The sequence below is a fragment of the Nyctibius grandis genome, chromosome Z, assembly GCF_013368605.1.
Source record: "Nyctibius grandis isolate bNycGra1 chromosome Z, bNycGra1.pri, whole genome shotgun sequence".
NCBI lineage: Eukaryota > Metazoa > Chordata > Aves > Nyctibiiformes > Nyctibiidae > Nyctibius > Nyctibius grandis.
This window is the reverse complement of record NC_090695.1, coordinates 69,483,322-69,509,875: the sequence shown is the minus strand read 5'-3', so window position 1 is coordinate 69,509,875 and position 26,554 is coordinate 69,483,322. Positions and strand designations below refer to the sequence as shown.

Sequence of the window (26,554 nt, the reverse complement as noted above, 5' to 3'; positions counted from 1 at the left end):
TAACTTGATTCACAAGCTCTGGTGCCCGAAGAGATAAATCCAGTAAGAACCAGAACAACATCTTCTCCTCGGAGCCACCTGCATGTGTCAACAAAAAGGCCTCAACCACGCTTGCACGGAAGCGGGGTCATACAGCAGACAGCATAACTATGGGGGGATTATGACCCCCAGAGGCCACCGGCGACCCCTTCCCCAATTTAGTATGCATGTGCAAAGACATTACATAATGTATTAGCATATGCATAAGGTTTCTTGGAGTAGGCAGGCTTTTCTCGGAATTATATGAATATTCATTTTTCTATAATGTATATAATGAGTGTGCTTTTGTGCCTTGGTGGACATGTTAGGTGGAGCGATCCCCCATGCCCCTTGGCCGAATAAAGTAATGCCTGCTCGTTAATGCTAAAACCTGGCGTTAAGGAGTTTTATTCCTGATTTCGGTGACAAAACCAACCAGGTTACTTCTGTTTCTAACACAAGTGCAGCCTGGATCAGGACAATAAATATTGGAATATACATGTCTTTAAGGATATGTGGTGATCTGATTATGCAGCCTTACACATGAAGGAGGTGGCTCTAGATGTTACAAGAATAATGGATTTGAGAGAAATTGCTGCCCATTAAAGAGCAGAGCGGTGTGTTATTGGTAACACAGCCTGCAGTAAGAAGGTGACAGCATGAACTATGAAAATGTCTTACACGTGGAAATAAAGGTATAATATAGCTGTACGCTTGTTTGTTACATGCTTTTAGTCCCCTATAAAGCTGTGGAAATCATAGAATCATAGAATGGTTTGGGTTGAAAGGGACCTTTAAAGGTCATCTAGTCCAACCCTCCTGCAATAAGCAGTGACATCTTCAACTAGATCAGGTTGCTCAGAGTCCCATCCAACCCGACCTTGAATGTTCCAGGGATGAGGCACCTACCACCTATCTGTGTACACAAACGCATCGGATTAGATTAGTGTTTCCCCAACCCTCTCTGTTTTGAGTATGATTTTTAAAGGATGAAGCCCGTTTGTAAATCTGACACTATTACGGACTGGTGTTCCAAACGCCTCATTGGTGCTGCCGCGACGGCAGGCGACACAAAAATCCCCACTTTGTATCACTGCGTTTGGTTAAAAACGTCCATGCATTACACGACAGAGGTTATCGTCTTCTCATTTCGAAAAGGTCTACGCTCTATACTTTGTGCTCGGTTGCAACACTGCTGTAGTTTTTGTAAGGAATAAATATTGACTTTCCTGGACATTGCCTCCTGACAGAACAGGACCTTGAGTACATTTGTCTAAGATATTTTTTGAGCCTGGTAATATAATTTTATAGCACAGCTTTCTTTTGGAGCAGTTCAAAAGGTGTGGAAAAACTGGCTTTATAAATGTCACAAATCGCCCATTTTCCTTTTCAGACAGGTGACCATGTTCTAAGGCTGGCTCAACTGTATTTCTCTTCTTATAAGACTACACAAAATGCATTACTTGAATTTAAATTTCCAAGCTACAAATTCACAACATACCACATTTGGAAAGTCAAGACTGGAAAAAGCCACGCAAAAATTAAGATTTAATATTAGTGCAGGCTGTTTTGTCATTTTTTGTTCTAAAGAATAAAGCACATGACAGCCAAGAAAATTACCAACTGAAACGAGACAGCACACACCAAGTCTCAAGAAACCGAGCTCAAAACTCAGCATAGGTAGGAGACGGGTCTGTTCAGCAAATAGCTCACCTCTGTCTCTCAGCAGCTTCTGCACCTCATGGCGAGATGTTCAGGTGCTCTCTCGTTAGTAAAAGTCAGAGACCAGCATTAATTTCACTTATAAAAATACATGGTGGTGACACCACAGGAACCACGGTATGGGTAAAATTCACCTCTCAGGTACAGGCAACACACAGCAGAACAACTCACAGGGCCAGCAACGCTGGTGGGCAAGGTCTGGGTGTGTATTTTAGCTGTAACAGGACACCAGCTATCAGCAGAAGCGGGTAGAAAACCTTATGGATTTCATAAAAAAAAACAACCCCAAACCTCATGTTTCCTGTCAGATGTTTAGCGTCCTAACATGTAACTTGACACATTCAGCTTTACAACATCAATTAAGATATGCAACAACCTTCATGGGATCAACTGACTACATCCAAAATTCAGCTTTACCACAAGCACAGCTACCGAATGAAGAATCAACTACTTGCACGATCCCTCCTGCCTCAAAACAGCACGCAGGGCTGGGGGGCAGGAACACAAAGGAACAAAACACACAGGTGGACAGCTCACATAAAAAATCCCTCGTTGCTTTGGTTATAAATCCACGGTCGGGAAATAAAATCAAATGCATTGCACCGGGAGCTGAAGCAGCAAGGAGAGAAAAGGGGGAAGAGGAGTGGGCAGGTATGGCAGATGGGGTTGGATAAAATAAAGCTGCTCTTACCTGAAGCAGTTTTCCTTTGGCTGGAGTCACCCCAGCGACGTTTGCAAACTCCTCTTCTAGTATGATGGACTCCACTTTCAGGGGGACCACCCTGATGACGGCTTTCTGCGCCACCGCATGCTCTGACTCGCCTGCCGCTGCCAGCGCCAGCCCTGCATGGCTGAGGCCTGCCTGCAGGGTCGCCATGAGCAGCCAAGGCCAGAGGACAGCCAGCACTCATGCTACCAGCTGGAGCAGTGCGCTCCGGCCACACATACTGCTCAGGAACATGTCCTCATCCTGCGGCAGGCTCCGGCCCTCAGCAAAGCTCGTCGGGTTTCCGAGCGTGCGGTCCCAGTGACGGGGAGGCAGGAGAGAGAGGTGAGAGGGGCTCAGTCACCGCCAGCACTGCTCACCAGACAACTTTGCCGCTATCTGGATGAGGGTATCGAGTGCACCCTCAGTAAATTCGTGGATGACACTAAGTTGTGTGGGAGTGTTCATATGCCTGAGGGTAGGAAGGCTCCACAGAGGGATCTGGGCAGGTTAGATAGATGGGCCGAGACCAATGGTATGAAGTTCAACAAGGCCAAGTGCCAGGTCCTACACTTTGGCCACAAGAACCCCATACAGTGCTACAGGCTGGGGGAAAAGTGGCTGGAAAGCTGCCCGGCAGAAAAGGACCTGGGGGTATTGGTGGACAGCCGGCTGAACATGAGCCAGTGGTGTGCCCAGGTGGCCAAGAAGGCAAAGAGCATCCTGGCTTGTATCAGAAATAGTGTGGCCAGCAGGACTAGGGAAGTAATTGTCCCTCTGTACTCAGCACTGGTGAGGCTGCATCTCGAGTACTGTGTCCAGTTCTGGGCCCCTCACTACAAGAAAGACATTGAGGTGCTGGTGCAAGTCCAGAGGAGGGCAACAAAGCTGGTGAAGGGTCTGGAGGGTATGTCCTGTGAGGAGCAGCTGGGAGAACTGGGATTGTTTAGCCTGGAGAAAAGGAGGCTGAGGGGAGACCCTATCGCTCTCTACAACTACCTGAAAGGAGGTTGTAGTGGGGTGTGGGTCGGCCTCTTCTCCCAGGCAACCTGCAATGGGACTAGAGGGCATAGCCTCAAGCTGCACCAGGGGAGGTTCAGGTTAGACATTAGGAAAAATTTCCTCACAGAAAGGGTTATCAGATATTGGAATGACCTACCCAGGGAGGTGGTGGAGTCACCATCCCTGGAGGTGTTTAAGAAAAGACTAGATGTGGCACTTAGTGCCATGGTCTAGTCGATACAGTGGTGTCAGGTCAAAGGTTGGACTCGATCCCAGAGGTCTCTTCCAACCTAGTTGATTCTGTGATTCTCGCCATCACCGTTTCTCTTCCTCCATGCCATGTGCTCAAAGGCCACTGGGAGCTCAAAGGCGTATTTTAAACAAACAAACTGAAAAAAAGATCCTAAATTATGGGTCCCCTCCTCCAGCAGCTAAATCCAGAAAGATCGTCAGAACAGGCTGCAAGCAAGAAATCAATTCAGATACACAGGAATTCCAGGGAGCATTAGGAACTCGTCAGTCCCACGGAAAGGAGGCACGGGGAGATCTCCCCATGGACGTGGTGTCCTCGTGTCCCCTGCCCAAGAGTTAGGAAGATCCACGGGTTCAAAACATTCATCTCAAATCCCCTTGACAGACACCTCACCTTCTTGCCAGTGTTTCCCACAACATAAGCTCAAGCTCTTCACCTTGAACATTACCTGCAATTATTGGTATCCTTCTCAGAAGTCACGCAGGAGGGATTTCTTGAATTTATGGTGACAAGAAAGTTTGCTTCTGCACCTTGCTCTTCCAAATCAAGTCGATCCCTTCCATCCTTCTTGTGCCAGAAGTGCTTCATTCACATTTGGAGATCAACTTTGCTATTCTCCCAGCAATCCACGTTCAGAGTCTGACTCCATGTGCAGTTCTCGAGGATAATTAATAAAGCATGGAACTTCTCTTCATAGTTTCGAGTTTCCAGGAAATAAAAAGTCCCCGAAACACTTTCAAAGTTTAGATACCGAGCCAAACAGGTATCAAGCAAAAGGTTGCAGTGTATCTGCTTTCTCTCACACTATTTCTGTGCGCACCTGAGTTCCGGTATGACCTCTTCCAAGCACACATCCAGAAGATCCCGACTGAAGGCCCCACAAAATAAAATATAAAGTTCCATGATCTGCCCAAAGGTCACACGAAACGTATCGAGGAGTCTTCGTAACTGGGAGAATTCAGACAGAGGGTATTTTCAATTAAAACCAGAGTTACAGTGATCACACAGGTATGAAGAGAAAAAGTGATTTAAAAAAAATAAATAGGAAAGGGAGCTGCAAACTTGTGAGGCAGTGTGCCTGCTGGAGCCTGCAGGGGCTGGGACGGGTGGAAATATCGCTGTAAATCCCAGGCAAAAGTTATTTCCAGCAGCTTAAGAAAACTGCATGGGTCTGATGATGTTTGGTTTTGGTCTTTTAAAAAAAAAATAATTAAAAATTGCTCCTTATAATAAAAAAAAAAGTTCAAAAAAGAGAAAGTACTCTTTCTGGCATACATGCAGCAGGCAGGTTGGTGCGAGTGGAGCTTCACAGCCCGAAAGAGAATCCAGCCAGATCACAGGGAGAAAATTACTGCACACAGAAAGCTCCTGGGGCAGGCACGCCTGCAAGTGAAGTGTCCGCATGTGATCTACAGACCTGAGCAAGGACCCAAAAACACTTCGGAAAACCTCCTTTAAAATCACCAAAGTCTCTCCTCTCGCTACAGCCACCGCAGTTACCGGCTCTAGAGGCAGAAGCACGAAGGAAAATAATCCCGGGACCTTTAGCAGCGCCCCGGCAGCGGAGCCCGGCAGCTGCCTGAGCATCACCAGGGAGGCGATCCCCTCCCGCCGGCGCAGGGGCTGCCGGCCGCCGGACAGCCCCGAGAGCTGCCGCGGAAACGCCCTTGCGCCCGGGAAAAGGGGAAAGAAACCCTAAAGCCTCTCGGTGCAGCCGGAGCCGCGGAGCAGGCAGCTGCGGCGGGCCGTCCCCTCCCCCGGGGCGGCCGGCTCTCTCCTCCCTGCGGCCACACAGTGAGGAGGGAGCGGGCGGAGCCACCGCCCCCCCCCCCCGCCGTGGGGCCGCGACTGCGGGCTGCGCCTCCCGCCCTCCCGCCCCGCCTGCAGCCGCTGCCCGGGCCCGGCCGGGGCGCCGGGGGGGGCAGCGGGGCGGGGCGGGGGGACAGCGGGGCACCGATCGCTGGCGGAGCAGCGGGGCACCGAGGGACACCGAGCACCGCGGGGTACCGATCGCCGTGATGGCAGCGGGGCACCGATCGCCCGGGGGGCAGCGGGGCACTGAGGCACACCGAGCACCGGGGGGCAGCAGCCCGGCAGCCCGCTCCCCGCTGGATGGCAGCCTTGTGCCTGCGGGCGTAGGAAGGGCTGTGGCCGTTCCTTTCTTCGTCCCTGGCTCATTTAGATTCGGTATTTCTCTAACACCGCAAATACAGAGGCTACCCCCTTTATCCTTCAAACAATACTTTAATAGAAATACAAATACATAGCTATTAAAATCTTAGGATCTACTATCAATATGAACTTGTCACCCTCTTCTCTCTTCTTTCTTCCTCTGCAAAGCACCCCTGCTTGCAGGGTATCTCTACCTGGATATGGAGATCTAAGAAGAAAAGGGAATACTGAGTAAATATCAGTCTTTTGTGTGTGCTTCACTTGGCAGCATAAACAGCAATTGTACTTCTATCTGGTACTATAAAATACAGCCTGAAAGGCAGACTATAACTTGAGAATTCAGGGCCTGCTGTTTAAAGAATAAGAATTATTCTAATTTTGCAAAACTTTAAATATAAACCAACAACAAAACCAATTATAAGTGCTCCCATTCTTCAAGATATATTATTTATACGTGCACTTCCTACCACGGCTACCAACAGCCAAACGTTCATTACCATCAAACCCTGGCAGGCTTTACAGAAATGCCCATCCTGCTTGTGACAGACACCTTCCTTTAACTGAAGGCACAATGAAGTACTTTCACTGCAGACAGTAACTAAACTATTCTGATCTCCCCTTTCTGTAACAGTTTCAGAGTAGCTGTCTCAGTAATCTCTAAAAAAATGTAGAATCTCTTCTTCCCAGGGGACTCACCGTTGTCTGAACTGCGTTTTCTTTTCCGGCACTGAGGTTTTACAGATGAATCTGTCGCTTCTACAGATTCCTTCAGAGGCTCCGTTGCTGAAGGGAATTCTCTCTCTCCTGCCTGTAACGTGGTGGATTCATATAGAGCACTAGTAATCTCCTTAAAAACAAACAATCAAAAAAAGAAATAAAACTGAATATCACTCGACATTTTCTTGTAATCACTTTAGGAACAAAATAACAACTATTCTTCTCCACTCCAAAAGGGCATCTAACAAGTGGTGAACACTGCCTAGACAGTTTACATAACAAGTGTTTTTACCTCAGAATTAAGGTTGCCAAATTGAAACCCACACTCTTACAAAATGTCCTATTAAGCAAAACATGAAATCCGAAAACTAGAATAGACAAAGTTAGGGTACATGTCTTCACAGTCTGAGCTTTGCCCTCAGTTATCAAACTAGCCAGAAGAACTAAGCTACAAGAAATCCAGGTGCAGTCAGTGTTACCAACACGTGTATTAGTAAGGACAGACCTAGCTCAAACAACTTGACGGAGCTGTGTGATGCAAAACCACACCTGCGAGCCGCATGTTTCTTCTTGGACATCTCACCCCACCCAATTGTTAAGACATTAAATTATAATGTGTTGCTTGCCTTTTGGAGCCCTCTGCTGCTGCTCCATATGTATCTTGCAGGCAACCATTGACTGAACTGGGATATTTCCATGGTCATGTGGCAAAAATCTGTAGGTTAAAAAAAAAAAAGCCAGCCAAGTTGTGTTTCTACTCCACTGCAGAAGTAAAGGCCCAAAGTTATGCACTTGGAGTTTACCTTTGGACAGAAAGATGTTCTATCACCTGTTCTAGAATATTCATCTCTTCTGCAAATATCACAGAATCACAGAATCACAGAATGGTTAAGGGTTGGAAGGGACCTCTGGAGATCATCTAAGTCCAACCCCCTGCCAAAGCAGGTTCACCTAGAGCATGTTCCACAGGGTCGCGTCCAGGCGGGTTTTGAATATCGCCAGAGGAGAGACTCCACAACCTCCCTGGACAGCCTGTTCCAGTGCTCTGTCACCCTCAAGGTAAAGAAGTTCCTCCTCATATTCAGATGGAACTTCCCATGTTTCAGCTTGTGCCCTTGTATCCTAGCAATCAATACCCTAAAGATGAATGATTGTCCAGAGACTGCAACGTTTCCTTCTATTAAGGAAAAAACAGCTTTTGAAAACTGGTATGTGTGAGTTTACGGAAGACAAAAGGACATCATGCTTGGTAATAAGATATTAGTAAATCAAAAAATCACACTCTCCACCTTTAGTCTGTTGTTAGTCAATGTTAATTATATAAAAGGCAATGTGTATGCATATTAACAGAAATACATATACATTATTTGACAAAGTTATCTAATAATATTCAAAAAGGCCTGTGCGAATACAGTAACTGAATACTCCAGGGAGAGCTAGTTCCCTCCAACACGCCTCCTGCACTTGCTAGACGCCCACTTTACTGTAGTAGTTGTTCTTTCAAGTGTGTTGTCTGTCTGTATTGCATTAGTACTATCAACAAGGCGATGTGAAACCCTTTTGGCTAGCAATGCCTTTTGTCTAACACCTGAACCAAACCCCTTCCTCAGCATAACAAAGAGAAGGAAGGAGGGCTGTAGTTCACTACTTTCACCAGCTAGCATCCAAATTTCATGCATGATGATCTAAACCTCCCCGTTCCTGGTATTATTTACATAATAATAATCTCTAGAAAAATGAGTAAGCAGCCTTAACCAACTAGTGAGAGAAGGGAAGATTTTTCAAGTAAGCATCCTAATATGGATACTCCAAAGGACAATTGTTCTTGGAACAATTCCACACTATTACCCACTGCTGCTGTTTCATGTGGGTACCAGTGATACAGCTAAGAGCAGCCCGAGATGTATCAAGGAGGACTACAGAACCCTGGGAGCAGTGGTAAAGGACTCTGGGGCCCAGGTAGTTTTCTCATCGATCCTTCCAGTCAAAGGGAAGGGGACTAAAAGGGACAGTCATATTAGGCAAATCAACGCATGGCTACAGGACTGGTGCCACAGCCAGGGGTTTGGCTACTTAGACCAGGGGACTTGTTTTGAGAAACCCAGTCTGGCAGCCGACGGGGTCCATCTATCAGAGAAGGGGAAGACCATCTTGGGTCATAGGCTAGCCAAGCTGGTAAAGAGGACTTTAAACTAGATTTGCTGGGGGAGGGGAACCTCAGTACATCCCAATTCAGCCAGTCTGATGCCAGGGCCAGCAATAGGTGCCCAGAGACTGGAGAAGAATGGCAGGTGAGCAGGAGAGAGCCGGAAGAGCCATAGATAGGAATTTCAGGCAGCAAGGCAGCTTTGTGGGGGGCCCAACTGAAATGCCTCTATGCAAACGCATGGAGCATGGGGAACAAACAAGAGGAGCTAGAGATGTGCGTATACCTGCAGGGCTATGACCTTATTGGCATCACGGAGACGTGGTGGGATGACTCTGATGACTGGAGTGTTGGAATGGAGGGATACAGGCTTTTTAGGAAGGACAGGCAGGGGAGACGAGGAGGGGGTGTTGCACTCTATGTCAATGATCAGTTTGAGTTCATGGAGCTGTGTCTGGGGATGGAGGAGGAGCTGACGGAAAGGTTATGGGTCAGGATTAAAGGGCAGGCAGGGACAGGAGACATTATAGTGGGTTTCTGCTACAGGCCACCTGACCAGGAAGACCAAGCAGATGAGGCCCTCTACAGACAGATAGATGTAGCCTCACGTTCACAGGCTCTGGTCCTCATTGGGGACTTCAACCACCCTGACATCTGTTGGAAGGACAACACAGCTGGGCACAAGCAATCCAAGAGGTTCCTGGAGGGCATGGATGACAACTTTCTTCTCCAAGTGATAGAGGAGCCGACAAGGAGAGGTGCCATGCTGGACCTTGTTCTCACCAACAAGGAGGGGCTGGTGGGGGACATGAAGCTCAAGGGCAGCCTTGGCTGCAGCGACCATGAAATGGTGGAGTTCAAGATCCATAGGGCAGCAAGGAGGGCGTGCAGCCAGTTCACCACCCTGGCTTTCAGGAGAGCAGACTTTGGCCTCTTCAGGGACCTGATTGGTAGAGTCCCTTGGGATAAAGCCCTGGAGGGAAGAGGGGCCCAAGAAAGCTGGTTAGTATTCAAGGACCACCTCCTCCAGGCTCAGGAGCAATGCATCCTGACAAAGAAGAAGGCAGGCAAAAACGCCAGGAGGCCTGCATGGATGAACAAGGAGGTTCTGGATAAACTCAGGCACAAGAAGGAAGCCTACAGAGGGTGGAAGCAAGGGCAGGTAGCCTGGGAGGAATACAGGGAAATTGTCCGTGTAGCCAGGGACAAAGTTAGGAAAGCCAAAGCCCTGATAGAATTAAATCTGGCCAGGGATGTCAAGGACGACAAGAAATGGTTCTATAGGTATGTCAGTTATAAAAGGAAGATCAGGGAAAATGTGGGCCCTCTCCAGAATGAAACGTGAGACCTGGTTACTCGGGATATGGAGAAGGCTGAGGTACTCAACGACTTTTTTGCCTCAGTCTTCACTGACAAGTGCTCTAGACTCACCACCCAAGTTGCAGAAGGCAGAGGCAGACTCTGGAAGGATGAAGAACCGCCCACTGTAGGTGAAGATCAGGTTCAAGACCATCTAAGGAACCTGAAGGTGCACAAGTCCATGGGACCTGATGAGGTGCGTCTACGGGTCCTGAGGGAACTGGCGGACAAAGTTGCTAAGCCACTGTCCATAATTTTTGAGAAGTCGTGGCAGTCTGGTGAAGTTCCCACTGACTGGAAAAGGGGAAACATAGCCCCCCTTTTCAAGAAGGGGAAAAAGGAAGACCGGGGGAACTACAGGCCAGTCAGTCTCACCTCTGTGCCTGGCAAGATCATGGAGCAGATCCTCTTGAAAACTATACTGAGGCACACGGAAATCAAGGAGGTGATTGGTGACAGCCAACATGGCTTCACCAAGGGCAAATCATGCCTGACAAATTTGGTGGCCTTCTACGACAGGGTTACAGCACTGGTGGATAGGGGAAGAACAACTGATGTTATCTACCTGGACTTGTGCAAAGCATTTGACACTGTCCCGCTCAGCATCCTTGTCTCTAAATTGGAGAGACATGGACTTGACAGATGGGCCACTCGGTGGATAAAGAATTGGCTGGATGGTCGCACTTAAAGAGTTACGGTCAACGGCTCGATGTCCAAGTGGACACCAGTGATGAGTGGCGTTCCTCAGGGGTTGGTATTGGGACCGGTCCTGTTTAATATCTTTGTTGGTGACATGGACAGTGGGATTGAGTGCGCCCTCAGCAAGTTTGCTGATGACACCAAGCTGTGTGGTACGGTCGACATGCTGGAGGGAAGGGATGCCATCCAGAGGGACCTTGACAGGCTTGAGAGCTGGGCCTGTGCAAACTGCATAAAGTTCAACAAGGCCAAGTGCAAGGTCCTGCATGTGGGTCGGGGCAATCCCAAGCACAGATACAGGCTGGGTGGAGAATGGATTGAGAGCAGCCCTGAGGAGAAGGACTTGGGGGTGATGGTTGACGAGAAGCTCCACACGAGCCCGACAGTGCGTGCTTGCAGCCCAGAAGGCCAACCGTACCGTGGGCTGCATCAAAAGAAGCATGACCAGCAGGTTGAGGGAGGTGATTCTGCCCCTTTACTCTGCTCTCGTGAGACCCCACCTGGAATACTACGTTCAGCTCTGGGGCCTCCAACATAAGAAGGACATGGAGCTGTTAGAGCGAGTCCAGAGAAGGGCCATGAAGATGATCAGAGGGCTGGAGCACCTCTCCTATGAAGACAGGCTGAGAGAGTTGGGGCTCTTCAGCCTGGAGAAGAGAAGGCTCTGGGGAGACCTCATAGCAGCCTTCCAGTACCTGAAGGGTCCTACAGGAAAGCAGGAGAGGGACTTTTTACAAGGGCATGTAGTGACAGGACGGGGGGGGAACGGTTTTAAACTGAGAGAGGGTAGATTTAGATTAGATATTAGGAAGAAATTCTTTACTGTGAGGGTGGTGAGACAGGTTAACAGGTTGCCCAGAGGCTGCCCCCTCCCTGGCAATGTTTAAGGCCAGGCTGGATGAGGCTTTGAGCAACCTGGTCTAGAGGAAAGGTGTCCCTGCCCATGGCAGGGGGGTTGGAACTAGATGATCTTTAAGGTCCCTTCCAACCCAAACCGTTCTACGATTCTATGATTTCATTCTTTAAAAAAAATAAAAGAGAAAAATGGATACACTATGAACTGAAGAGCAGTGTCAGACAGGGGATGCAGAAATCAAACTGCATTGTTTGATAAACAAAAAACAAACACATATTAGGATAACCATTATTAAGAAATTATTACTAGCCTACATGCTGAAAGAAGTCTAGAAACTCTGACTAGCAGTTCTTCTAGAAAGGACCTGGGCATGCTGCAGTGCCCAGTAAGGCTAGTGACACCTTGGGCTGCACAGGGACCTGCATGGCCAGCAAACTGAGGGAATTTCATTTCCCCCTCACTGGGGAGCCTGTACTTGCAATGCTGTGTTCAATTTTAAGCCTTACAGTTGTGTGTGTGGAAACTGAAGAGCGACAATACTGGATGGGACCGCTTTCAGATTCCTTTTTATCACTGTGTTTATAGGATCTTACACACCAACTCTTTAGTAATCTAATATAAAAAATGCAATAATAAGATTTTCATCCCAATAGCATCAGGCTAGCCCCCACAAATCTGGTTCCCAAGTTATCTCTTTCTTTTAATTGTTTTCTTAAGTGAACATGCTTCTGACCATGGATTTATCACATATGTGGACACACTCTGCACTCAGGCCTAGTACTCCTGCCAGTTCAGAGTCCCAAACGTTGTTTGGTGGAGAATCAACCAAAGCTACCAAAGCTGAGGGATGTGAAAGTTTTGCCTTTTCACTTGAGTTATTGAAAAATGCCAAATCTTCTCTATCTCACTGGTTACATGACTTACAGGACAGCAACTGGACTATACCTATATCCATCTGGAATCGTAATGAGAAGATAAGGTACTAAAATTAACAGCTCACAGGAATGGGGTTTGCTGGATTAACCTTTGCCAAAGAAAGCAAGAGTTTCAACCTTCACATCAGTATACTGCCAAGGAGACTGAACAAAATAGGAGGCAAATTCCTCTTGATCAAGCATGACAGAAATGTTGTATTTCCACTTCAAGAAGAAAAGAAAATACTTCTTAGGAGTAGGAGTGGAATAAAATACGCCCATTAAAGGCCAAAACCTGTAAAAGTCTACAACAGGAATTCACTGAAGGTAAGAGGACAATGCTGGATCTGAACTATTGAATGTACTAACTCTTTTCATGTAAAGAATTGCTCTTTACTTTGCTATCTTTTAGGAAATCAGGAAAGCAGAATAAAGCAGAATAAAGCTAGAACCTAAACCATCTTCCACTTCATCACCATGAATACATCAGCACTATATATTTTTCCCATGCAAATGAGCACCCTAACTTGGCCAATGCAGGCTAACGCATCTCATGCTCATTAACGTGGGATACTTTTTCATTCACTCTTCTTTTTTAAATCTTGCTTTATCAAGCAAACTCTTCGCTGTCCATTAAAAGCTTAATTAAAGCAGCCTTTAGTTCTTAAGCAGGCAAGAATATTAAAAAGCTATCACTCCAGACCCTAGCATTACTATCCAATACAGTTATCTCAAAAGAGATGATGTTTTCTCTCCCTTTACCCCTTACCTGGCTCTCCACAGGTTCCACTTTCACTGCTTCAGATTTGGGTGGTGGATTCATCTCATCAGTGAGCTGAAATACAGCTTCAAGATTTACTTGGGTGTTGTTGTCTCGATCAGATGTATTACACAGCTAGTTGGAGGGCAGAAATTCATCTGGGTAAGGTGACTGCACGTGAAGACTCAGGGGGAAACAAAATACAGTAAACTTTTATATCAAAAAATTACAGTGACAGGATGTGTATTGGTTCTGTAAGGCATCAACTGAAGTGTTTGTTCATCCAAAAGCCTGAAAGATTGTTACTTTCAGTCAAAACAGCAGGTTTAATTAAAAAAAAAAAAGGCTACTACTACTTTGTCTTGTTTTTCATTAACCACCTTACTCTTGGCACACTTGCTTTCTTCTGTCCACTGGTTATCCTGGAGAGAAAGGAAGGTTACTTATCAGTAGCTGTGTACTCCCTAAGATGCATTGGCTGCATAGCCTTTGCATTGCAGGTAGAAGTACACCCAAGCATTCAAACCAGAGACTTCTAGCCTTAGAAGGACCTGTGGCGGTACATTAGAGCCACCCCCTTCACATGCCACATATGTGATAGAAAATGATAGAGCAAATCTACCTGCCTTCCGTTCTTCTAAAACTCAAGCATTCCTGTTGTGTATAAAACCAACACAAACTGCAAGATTTTTAAGCAAGAGAAAAAGGTACATACGCTGTGAATGTGCATATGGACAACACAATTTGAGGAACTCAGTTACTTACCAGTAACATCTTTTTCCTCTTCAAGTAATTGTCCCTGTACACATCCACACAATGGGTGATTCCTAGGGATGCTCCAGTGCCAAAATGAACAGGAGTTCAGACACCTATGAAAACAAATACTGTACAACTGCCCTGTCTGCCACAGCCTCACATCTAGACGCTCCTGTCACAACAGTGTCCCAGAAATGCACGACTCAAAGTCTACAGAAATCTGTCTAAAAGCCCTCTAGATCTTCAGGTCAGAAACACTTATTGAAGAATCTCTAGAGGCTGCCTTTGCCATCATCCAAAGCAGGTCTGAACGCTACTGAAATATTTCTTTGTAATGACATCACAAGATGACAAGATACAGTCAGCAATCCAACGATAATGTTTTCAGTAGAATTCATCTAAATCAAAGAACGTTTAAAGCAGAAAGAAGACAATGCAGAGTTTTTCAAAAGCAGCAAGTCCTACCCAAGGGAAATGATAAATCCCATTTTAACAGTCGGTGTCTGTATGGCTATTTCTTCTGGAGATGAGTCAGAGTTAAAGGATACAGAAGGGTAATTTCTTCTGACAAATCCAAGCCATATAATGAAGTTGAACAGAAAGTCACATATATTTAAAATACAATCTTCTTTTGGAAGAGATCTGGTATGAAGGTTTAGTCCTTAGCACGTGAATATCCTCAGACCTTCTAGCTGAGGTAATGCGTAACAAAAGGCTACTTCCACAGATGAATAAATTAGAGAACAGGAAGCCACAGGATCACCTACTAGGAAAGCCATATCAGTTCAAATGCCAGGGAAGGACTTGGTCACTCAGCAGCATGAGCATCAGAAGGGCCTGAAAAGAGATGAGATCTCTTCCTCTGGGTGTATGAAGTCAAGTCCTCTTGCAGATTCATGTAGATGTGCCAGTCTGCAGATAGTCATAAACTGTGGAGGGTGGTGGGGAAGAGAAAACCTGGCATTTCAGAAATGTAGGTTAAGCCAAGTCTTTTCATTAAAGGCAAGCCACCTTTATTTTTTTATGATATAGGTTTAAAAATAGTTCCTTGCATTTAATATTTTTTTCGGTTGTATTTTTTAAAATATTAACAAGGTGTTTCACTTTTGTTGCATTGCCTGTTTGTCGTCTTGTCACCAAAATCGGGAATAAAACTTCTTAACACCAATGTAGCATTAAGAAGCAGGCATACCTTTATTGCAGTGCTGGGCGGCACGGGGGTAACCCTCCAAAATCGTGCGCGCCCCCCTTGATAATTCATCTTGAATTTATGTAGTAAAATGTTACATATTCATCATGATTTCAAGAATGTCTATACATATTCATAATTTTTCCCCGAAAAGGCGGTCTTTATTATAATGAGTTCCGAGAAATCATTTCCATAGCCTCCGCCTTTAACTCCTCCTGGTTGCGCACGCGCAGTTTCTTCTGGTCGTCGTGGGCCGGGGTCTCAGGGATGAAGGCTGTATGTCTTCCTCGCTGTGCACTTTTCACCTCTCCTCCTTGGCAGGTGTACTAGTCCCTTGGCTCTTGGTCAAACCTCCGTACCAGTTCTCGCTGGGTTTTGCACAACCGTAATGTTCTGTACTATTCTAAGGATATGCTTAGGTAGTTAATGTAGCTTTAGGTTGATAAGATAAAGAATTTAAAGAATTTCTCAATCCCCACGGCAGTTTACAGGCAAATCAAATAGCAAGTAAAAGAGAAGAAAAAAAATAGAATACAGCATCCCTTCCCCATTATACCTAACCTACTAAACCTATCATTTTGTGATTAAACTGAATTCCATTTAATTTCAAATATTTGTAACAGTCTCAAGTAGCCAGGATTTTAAGTCAGATCTGGGTTACCAAGTCAACTGTCCAGGGAAGAAATGATCCCCATCAAAAACAGCAAACAAAAAACCCACACTGCAACTTCTTCTGCCTCTTCTTAGGGGATCTCAGCTTGAAGCTGTTGTAACACGTATCATCTTCTTGGACGCACTATAGATTCTCGTACGCATTTCCAATACGAGAAAGTGCCCACACAAAGATGCAATTTAAATCCTTTTAGTTTATCTAGAGAAGATAGGACAGACAAGGATGGGAAGCGGGCAGCAATGAAACAATAAGAAGTGATGAAAGATGGAGAAGTCAGGACTCAAAAGACTAATAGGTTGCTGTTCATTTGAGCTCAAGAGGAAAAATGGTCTAATTTAGCAAAAGTGGTGAAAAGGAAGATGAGCACTGCACTTACAAGATTAGCACAGCATATACAGGTAGTAAAGCACAACCACAACTTTTCAGGGGCTGCTAGGACCAAACCAGTCTGGCTTGAGTGCTTGGGCAATCATTCAGAAGTCGTTCAGATTCTATTTCATTCTGAACTAATATGGCTGATTATCAGTCTTATTACAAATAAAAGCAAACCACTTAGAAGTGCTTTTAAAGTCAGGAAAGTTTCTCTTCTCCTTTCTTCTCCCACATTTATTTCTTCCATTTCCAGTTACCTCTTGCTTCAGTTCCACAAGGAAATACTGACAGCCTAATAACAATGCTAATAGCAACAATCAAATAGCAGGGCTGCTAGTTTAAAAAAAAAAAAAAAGAAAAAAAAAAAGAAAAAAAAAAATCACTAAAATCTAACATGTAGCCTTGGTTCACACCTGTGACAAAGCAGCAGGGAAACGCTGCAGTAATGGTTGTGAGTTGCCAGAACTGCTGTTGCAGAAGATAGCAGGAGTTTTCTCTCACAAGACTCATTCCTATCCAAGGATACTGGTTCATCACACTGATCCACATCCCACTTCCAGAGAACCCAAATGAAAAAGAGCAGGAAGCTGTACCTGAGATCCCAGTTCTGTAACCAGCTGCGATGAGAGTGTAATGCAAATCTCTGAAACCTTGACTTCAGAAGCTCTGACAAGAGATATACCCTAATCAGCCACTATGGCTGGGTATAACCATGTACATCCCTGTGCCGTTCCATGCGGTAATTCTCTGAGGCTTCTCCTGGAGAGCAAACCGCAGGCAGACACACATTTACTTACCCGCCTTGTCTGCCCATGTTCCAGTCAGGGTCACCTAAGTCCTTGAGCAGGTCAGGTGTGTACTGTACAAGCCCACCAGGACACTGTACTTGGTTTAATCTCTCCTAAACTTCAAGTGACGCTCTCTGCAAGACTCAGTAAGGACTAGCATGAGGTTTTGGCTTTCTTCTCCAACAGTGCCTGTTTTTCCTTCCGAGACCACAAAGCACTGTCTGGATCCAACGGAAACAGGGCTGATTGATAATCAGCTTGCTGATACCCAGTGTGCTGATATGACTTGCTGTCTTTTCGACTGGTCCAGTCACTTGCTATCCAGCACCAGCATTTTCATATAGACTTTGCCAGCAGTATCTAGTAGGCCACAGCATGATCAAACAGCCTAAAACGCACTGCAAACCACCCTTCAGCAGCATTGCATTGAACTCCTGCCATTGGTGGAAGATACTGAGTGGACAATACCAGGCAAAAGTCCTAATCTTTTGTGAAGAACGATAAAAATGCTTAGTCAGCCAGGGCTGACTAATTTCACTGCATTTGAGGATTTGTGCAAGTGGTTACTGATGATCAACACAGAGGCAGGACAGGATGATCAATGCTGTGGCTGGCTGCATCCCTCAGAAGAAGTCTGGGGAAGTATCCACTTACTACAGGTAAACATTATTCTCCACAGCTCAGCGAGAACCACACAGGAAAACCGTTGTCTTCTGTACCGTCTGCACAGTCCTTTTGCATTACAAGTTATGCATTACACTGTAGCAGAAAAGGAAGTCCTTGCATTTTTACTTCAGATCTTTCGACGTTTGATAATCCAGGCCCTTCAAATGAGGTGCAGTTTCCACCGGAATTATATAAAGCATTTACAGTAAGTACTGTAGTTATCTTTACTAAGACACCTCTGAGATGGGGCCAATTCCAAAAGTCAATTTAGTTTTTCTCATTCACCAAATGAAACTCAGGACTGCAGAAAGCTGTCTGGCACAACACAGTGGAGCTGTTTCCCAGTACTTTCAGAATATTAAAGAATCTCTTTTTGTCCAGGCAAGGACAGTCTTCAAAGATAAATGCAGACTCGTTAAATAAAATGAATTCTCGTGAAGTCAAGCAAAAAACCTATACAGAAAAAAACACTCCATGGAGGAGGACAGCCACTATGCTGCTATCCTGAAACCTAACTTGAATTACAAAAGCACCCGATTAATGTTCAGTACTTCTTTGAAATAGATATTTGTAAACCACATTACTTTCACTTTCTCAAGCAGATCACTTTTCAAATTTATATCCTTCACTCCAGAAGTCCATAAACCTACAGTTCATTCATAGAGTCTCCTCTGCTTTCACCTCATTTCAGTAGGCTACTCTCACCTGGAAAAAGCTGCAGTGGGTGTATGTCAAAGTTGTAGGACCAGCACAGCCATCTGGAAGATCTGTGTGAGCAGCTGGTGAATCCTGCAGTGCAGCTGCAAGAATTCAAACAGAGTGATCAGACTTCCAGAAGCTGTGTTTGGTATGCAGAGTTCTATCGCTTACTTTGATTAAACATTTCAATAATCACACAGTAAACTCAATTCCAGAAATGTATTATTACCTCCCAAGTGATTTTAAGACTGAGTTCTTCATCTTAAAAAATATTTATTCTATTCTATATGTACATATGTTAAAAATATATATTGTAAAATTGATATACACACACATAGAAACTTCATGAGCAGAGTCTTTTGTGTCTTAAAACACCTTTTTCATTTGTCTGCTTGACTTTCTCATCCCAACATACCACAGAAAGTGGATTCACACAGGGAGAGCCTAGATGTTCATACACACACTGAAATTAAATAGTGATTTTATTCTAAAAAGCAACTTTGTAGATGAGGCAGTATTCTGCAAGTATTATTTTTTTGGAGACACGCAGAGATAATTTAAAAGTAAAGGCACTATTTGCAGGACAGATAATCTTTAAAATCTGCAATAATTCCGAGAGACAGAGAAATCCTTGATGAAATCAAATTTAGTCCAGTGTTCCTAGTAAGTAAATGTAATAAGTATAATTTAAGATGGCAAATAGATCAGACCAATTTGTTTGCAATGCTTGATACTTACATGAGACAGTTGCTACACTAACCAATATGGTTTTTTAATCTTTATACCTATTGCCCTTTTTAATATGATGTTGCTGAATTTTTGTGCAGTTTGGAGCAACAAACACGGGAGCTAAACAACACAGAAAGAGCTAGTGCACACTCCGCTAAAGAAGCCTGAGTTATGTGTATGACTCATGTTACTTCAAAAGCTAATTCTGAGCAAATTTCTGATGAAATCTGGACATCTTTCAGAAGAACATTCTATGACCTGTGAACACGTTACAACTCTGGATATTGCCAGAAACCTAAACGATATCTGGGTTTCACTCACTGGAAACTCCAAAGTATGTTTACAAACCCAAGAAAATGACCAAAGGAAACTTTCGAAGGGCTATTGTAAAAACAATGCAAGAGAGCAAGGACAATGGAGAAATTTCTTGTAACCTGCTAGAGTGATTCTAAGGAAAAACAAACACATATTACACAAAGAACATATTTTCTAAGAAAAGGAAAGGAAGGACCTGAAGGGAAAAAGTGCTTGTGAAATAGTAGGTAAGTGTAAAACACGAAGTCCAGATCAGATGTTACAAAAAGCTACAAGTAAAATATAAATGACAATATTCTTACAGTTAGTTCAGCTTATAGCAAAAGCAACTCATCAAGCAAACAAATTGTTATGCTTGTAAATCAAAATGAGGAGAATCTACATATTCATGTCTAAATCTATGCTAGTCTCCCTCAGCTCCTATATGGTCAGTACTGCAAAATAGGCACTTCCAGGACATGAGCAATCTCACCCCAAGCCAAGCTCTAAACCAAGTGGTATGACTCGCACCCTAGAGGTGCCCATTTCCTTCCCTTGACTATAGAAGAGGTCTGGGGGACTAGCTGAGATCCAGATGTCTAGAATTCAATATGATGAATTGCAGCCTATACTCTGTAACTGACAGAAACATGAAGTGGGGACCATCTCCCACCTTAAGCAGGTATTCTGTATGGGGCTTTGAGCAACCTGATCTAGTGGAAGGTGTCCCTGCCCATGCCAGGGGGTTGGGACTAGATGATCTTTAAGGTCCCTGCCAACCCAAACCACTCTATGATTCTGTGATTCTCAGGTCACCGTGCTCCTGGGAGGAGACTTGATAGTTTGCAGCTGGTAATGCAGGCTCTAGCCACCCCAGTAATCTTTGTCAGTAGGTAATCCTTGTAAGCAGCACAAGGCAAGCAGCATATGGCAAAACGTGCCTGTCTCTTAAATGCTTAACAGTGTCCACAGGAAATGCCGAGCTCCTCAGAATCCTTCCTTGACAAAAATGATGTTATGGAAACTAGTGATGATTGTCTGAAACCTTCTCAGTAGAGGTCTCAGAAGACACTCACAGAAGACATGAAAGTTTCACTGGGTACTCAGAGAAAGACAGCAGCCACCAGGTATAGAATTTCTGAACAGAGATATCTCTCTTAGTGAAGGTGCAGCTGCCACGGGAGGAACAGGCAGAAGGAAAGAATAATAACTGAGCTTTAGTTTGTTCAAGGAAAGAGTCACTATGTTCTGAGTTTCAGAAGTTTTAGGAAAATTTAAAAAAAAACCCAAACACACCATCACCCCCCAAAAATATCCTATCACGTGATTTTTCCAGTTGAAGGTGAGGGCAAGGAAAAGAACAATAATTTACTTCAACTTCTCTTCTGAAGAATAAAAACATTTCAGTGACACTGAAAATTTTAGCAGAAACATTTTAGCCAAAAGAAAGGAGTCAAGACTTTTGTACTTTCTCATCTTCAGTACATAAAAACCCCACAACATAAAGAAGCTATGCAAGAAAAAAATTAAGATATGAAAATAGCATGAGCAGAATGAAATATTCTACACAATACTTTTGACTGATCTTTGACTTTAAAAACTTAACCTGGGAAAACATGAGACGAAGGACTAGTGTATTACTTTTCAACAAGTTCTCAGTGCTTTGGTATCATCGTCCTAGTTGTGCTTAATTAAAAAAAATATGAAAGTTACACTGACTAGTTGCGTACAAATGTTCTCCTCACACTTTAACCTCAACAGAGAGGCCGTCTGGAAAATCACCAAAGATGCTCAACATCTGGAGGAAGGACAGTGATACCAAGTAGAAAATCTTTTTGCTTTAAAGGTCTCTCTTCCTTTTAGACTTTGCACCTTCTAGCTCATTCTCACTTGAGGTATACACGTGACAGAGCATTGTAGAAAAATATTGCAAAGTATCACTTTTAAATATCTTTTTGAAAAGCAAGTGGAGAAATTTTTTTCATACGTGTTGGATAGTAGCCTTGCAAATACTGCACTGAAGATGAGTAGCTGATGTAATTTGGAGGGGAAGCGGCAATGGTTTGAGACCCTTGCTGACTCAGCAGAAGACGGGCAACAGGCTGGAGTGTGTACGTGACCTCTGTTGGAAACAGGGAAAATCATAAAGCAAGACTTTACCAAACTGCCAGGCTGACAGCTCATAGCCAGCTAAGGGAAGGGCAATGTCAAAATCCTCCAAGGGGCTTTGAAAGTTCTTTATGATGTCGTTCCATTTGTCAAGAAAAAAAAATGTAAAAGCCAACTTTTTTCCAGACAGCTCAACTAGTTCTGTTTAGACTAAAACATCCTAAACTTTGCCATTTTGTTATTTCCTAGATATTCCTTTTCTTCTTCTCTCAGTTTCCTCTCTCAGTCAGTTATTATTTTGTGAAATGGTATTTGCTTTTATACCGTGACAGCTCAATTTCTATTAGAGCCTGTGGTGACTTTGGTGAAACACTGACAGTAACATTGAGAACACCTACGCCCATGGAATTCCCAAAAGAACTACCGCATTTGTAACTTTTCCACAGTGTTGTATATAGCCATGCTAATTTTAAGTGTCAAGAGAGTTTACATCAATAGAGTTTATCTACAAGCCAGGCTTTCTCAGACCTGTAGTTTCCAATTCTCACTTTAAAGGACTTTTTGAAAAAAATAGCCTCACATTTACCTCTTTCATTCCTCTGATGGGAACTAATTCAAGAAATGGGTAACATGCAGTCATTATTCTGAAAGTTCATATTAAATCAGTAAGAATCACTAAAGAAATATCACCTGGCCCTGAAAATTTACTAAGAGTTAATGTATAGGACTGTTTATTTCCTGTTCAGACTTTTAACCATGTATAAACAAAGAACGAACAGAGGTATGAAAATTCCTTTGTTTATATTCTACCTTTGGATAGGGAAATTAAGATTCTCTAGTTTTAACACATCAACAGGACACCACAGGATGCCAAGTTACCAACAACCCATTGCTTTACAGGAATTGTTCCTGGATGTTTAACACAGAGTTACCTGTTGCGAGACATGTGTAACAGACTGATGCTTTGCAAATAAAAATAGCTTTTATCTATCGAATTACCTCCCGTTTACAGCAAAGACATGCCCCTACATACTCAGTACAGAGTGCACAGTAAGCTGCCAGCCTCTCAGAACTCGACTGCATGTAAAACCTGATGTTTTCCTTGGTCTTTCTCTCCTTCTAGAAACTGAGACTCCTAGAGCAAAGGCTGTCTAAAACTGCACCCATAAGAAAAGAGGCCAAAAAATTAAAAGCTTGTATCTTTCTTAGTATTTACTCTACCAATGGCCTGCATTAAATCAGTCACACCAGATTTCACTGAAGAAGTCTGTAACGACTCATCTTAGTCTTAACAATGTTGACACTTGTCCTGGTTTGGCCTAAACCAGGCCAATTTACAGAAATGTAAATGTCCTGGTTTGGCCTAAACCAGGCCAATTTACTGCAATCTACAACTACCTGAAGGGAGGTTGTAGTGAAGTGGGAGTTGGCCTCTTCTCCCGGGCAACTAGCGATAGGACAAGAGGGACACAGGCCTCAAGCTTCGCCAGGGGAGGTTCAGGTTGGACATCAGGAAGAATTTCTTTTCAGAAAGGGTTATTAGCCATTGGAATGGGCTGCCCAGGGAGGTGGTGGAGTCACCATCTCTGGGTGTGTTTAAGAAAAGACTGGACATGGCACTTAGTGCCATGGTCTAGATGACAGGGTGGTGTCAGGGCAACGGTTGGACTCGGTGATCCCAGAGGTCTCTTCCAACCTGATTGATTCTGTGATTCTGTGATTCTGTGAATTTTCCTTTCAGTGATTTTTACTTTCAGCTAAGTCTCCTCTAAGTAACTGCACTTTCTGAAACTAACTGCATGTTGGCAGACAGTGTCTGCTTCCAGGACTGATAACGCTCGAAGTTTGTAGTTATCACTGAGGCACCGGTAGGGATGTTATGCAGAAAGGCTCTTGCTGTACTTAGTCTTAGAGGAACCAAGGTCACTGCTGAGTTCCTCACTGCTTACGAGTGAAGAGCCGAAGGGGGGTTGCACCTGCAGGGAGAAGCGGACAGGGCAGGTGACCCAAAATTGACCAACGAGGTATTTCATCCCACACACGTCATTCTTGGTAGAAAGTGGGGGGATCACGAGGGTCTCGCTCTCTTTCTGCTATGGCCGGTGTCCGAAGAGGACTCTGTCTGTTTTCCTGCTGCCCCTGATCCAGATCCGTGCATCCCTGAATCCAGTTCCCGTCTGTCGCTGGGCCCAGCCTGGGCCTTCCCGGAGCCTGCCCTGCAGTGCCGGTGGGGACGTGGCTGACTTCAGGGGAGCTCAATCTTGGTTTTGTATATATATTTGTATATACTTGTATATATTTGATTATTTCTATTATTATTATTATTATACTCTTTTCCATTATTATAGTTTATTAAAACTGTTTTAGCTTTCCAACCCGGAAGTCTCTCTCCCTTTTCCCTTTCCCTTTCCCTTTGGCGGGGGGGGGGAGGGTTAACAGAGAGCATCAGCCACAGGTTTAATAGCCGGCCCAGTTTTAAACTGTGACAACACTAAATCTTTCAATTAAACACTTCCTAGCCTCGGGATTGAAATAAGTTCCTTCCCTTCTCAAATGCTTCATTTTGTTTTCTTGGCATTACAGGTGTAGTTCCACACACATCACAGAAAACACCACCTGAATTACGTGACAATTCCTCCTCGGAAACAGTAACCAAGAAGAAGCATCATGATACCCTACTCTGTTCTAAATGGGGGCTGCTGCTGCAGGAAGCAGCACCACCAACCCCTTCTCCCCTTCTCCTGGTTGCACAGTCCTGCCACTTCCCCCACACTGAGTCTTAGAGCTCTCCACCCACGTGGTGCACCACCCTGCTCCGAGAGCCAGCTGCAAAAAGGCTGCTCAAGTCTTCTCCTTGGGTCCTTGTGCTGAACCAACACAGCTGCTGTATCAGCTGCAAGGAAGATGATCGTTAACACGTGACCAAGGGCATGTGAAGCAGGATTGCTCTTCTGGTAGCAGCCCACAGTTTGATCACACTAAGAGCACTGCAACACAAGATATTCACATCTTCCTTACACAGCATCAACTGCAATGTTCTCAAGCATTGTGGAATTTGTGGAGTAATCCTCTGAGCCCAGACTTGTCTTGGAAAGCTCCAGTCCTCTCAAGGAGGGTTAGAAAGAAAGAAAACAAACATGTTCTGGGCTTTTCAACAATAGCATTTTCTATTTAGCTCTCACCTACTCATTCAATCCTCCTTAAAAACTATCTATCTAACTTGTAATTCTTTGTAAGGAGACAACCTGACAAAAGTCTTACCACCAGGTCTTTTCTCCTTTGCACAAAGCTGACATGGTGCTCTAGTTGTTACTTCACAAAACCCATCGTTTCACACAGATTTAAGGAGAGCTTATTAAGCATCCCTACTGATGGGCACGGAGGAGTAACGTTCATCTGTAGAGCTGTGGCAGCTCCACAGAGATTGGGAGAGGGTGTTCTTAGTGCAGTACACAGCGGGGACTGTATTGTAGACTACAGGCAGACTGAAATGGAGGTGAACCATGTTACCCGTGCTTACTGGCAGCAGATCTACCTGCATGAACCACCGTTTTTCTACACTGGGTGAACTGAGCAGCCACCAGCAAGGACAGGTAACCCTCCTCCCTCAGGGGAGTGCTGATTTTCAAACCCCATGCCACCCCTTCTCAAACCCACCGCAGCCCCACCTTGCCCACTCCCTCTCACCGGGGTTATTGGCCTCGCCGAACACTGAGGGTGGCAGCAGCAGGTTCCCGGGCAGCGATGTGCTGAGAAGCCGCTGGAAGCGGTTGGGTGGGCGGCTGGTCACCTCCAGGCCGGCTGCCAACTTCGCCTTGTTGGCACTTGTCAGGCGCTTCAGGTGGATGAGGTGGTCGGGGCGGTCATGGCAAAAGTGGGGGCTGAGGAAGTGGTAGAGGGGCCTGGCGGAGCTGCCGCCATCGCCATCATCGCCCCCTCCTGGTGGCCCTGTAGGGCCAGGCCCCACCACGCTGCCCACTGGCTCCAGCAGCACCTTGCGGAAGCCGTAGAGGTTGAGATGGTGGATTAAGCTGCTGAAGTTCTTGGTTTTGAACAGGTCTGTAGCTCCCACAGCCGCCCCTTCACCAGGTCCCGTCGCCCCTTCGCCGTCCGGCCCCGTGGTGCGGCCCAGCCCCGCGCCCAGCAGCTCGCACTCCAAGAGCGGCTGGTCGACGTACAACCCCTCGCCGTGGCTGTCCCAGTGCACGGAGCAGACGCTCGGGCTGTTCACCAGCTGCACATCTTGGCGGGGAAGGCGTTGGGGTTGATGCGGCAGAGGCAGCCGCAGCTCCCCATGGCACCAGGGGACACGGACAAGGTGCGGACACGGTGGAACCTTCACGCTCCCAACGGCCGCCGCACGAGGGCCGTTCCCCGGCCCCCGGCCCGGCCCACGCGCCGCCCGGCACGTGCCGCCTCACGATGCGCTGCTGCAGCCCCGCTGGGCCCTGCTGCACCGGTGCCAGCCCTGCATCCCTGCATCCCCTCAGCGCTGGTAGCACCGCCATCCCCGCCATCCCCCTCTGCTCCCACAGTCCCCCTGCTGCTGCAGCCCCACTGGGCCCCGTTGCGCTGGTGCCGGCCCTGCATCCCCTCAGAGCTGGTGGCACCGCCAGCCCTGCCATCCCCCTCTGCTCCCCCAGTCCCCCTCAGCTCCCCCAGCCACGCCATCCTCCTCTGCTACTCCAGTCCCCTCCGCCCAGCCGCCCCTCCAGCAGCTCCCCGGTCCCTTGGGACCTGCCGCCCCCCTCAGCCCTGGCAGCTCATCTCAGCCCCGTGATGAAGTGGGTAGCTGAGACCCGGTGCTCAGAGCAGCCCCGCCACCAGCCCAGAGGCATCCCTGGTGGAGGCTGGGGGTCCCCGGACCAAAGAGGGCGCGGATGCGCTGCCGCCAGCCCGGACTCGCAGTTACAAACACGGCAGAGCGGGGAAAGCGCATCCTGCTGGGGAGCCCG

The 26,554-nt window shown here is 45.8% G+C and overlaps 1 protein-coding gene across 1 annotated transcript; it reads right to left on the bottom strand.

Moving 5' to 3' along the window:
• Positions 1–1,532: 1,532 nt before the first annotated feature.
• On the bottom strand, positions 1,533–26,107 carry LOC137676252 (heat shock factor protein 5-like). The gene is made up of 9 exons (XM_068422949.1): positions 25,936–26,107; positions 25,287–25,841; positions 18,474–18,568; positions 13,681–13,746; positions 13,334–13,459; positions 6,570–6,720; positions 6,068–6,081; positions 2,432–2,602; positions 1,533–1,538 (listed from the first exon to the last, which is right to left on the bottom strand). The coding sequence occupies exons 1-9, from the start codon at positions 26,105–26,107 to the stop codon at positions 1,533–1,535; spliced, it is 1,356 nt and encodes a 451-aa protein (XP_068279050.1).
• Between the last annotated feature and the right edge of the window lie 447 nt (positions 26,108–26,554).

Coding starts and splice junctions, on each gene's coding strand:
- LOC137676252 (XM_068422949.1), bottom strand. CDS start 26,107: ATGGCGGTGCTACCAGCGCTGAGGGGATGCAGGGATGCAGGGCTGGCA. Junction 13,460..13,680: donor TTAATGAAAAACAAGACAAA/GTAGTAGTAGCC, acceptor CCCTCCAACTAG/CTGTGTAATACATCTGATCG. Junction 6,721..13,333: donor TGGAACCTGTGGAGAGCCAG/GTAAGGGGTAAA, acceptor TTTGTTTTTAAG/GAGATTACTAGTGCTCTATA.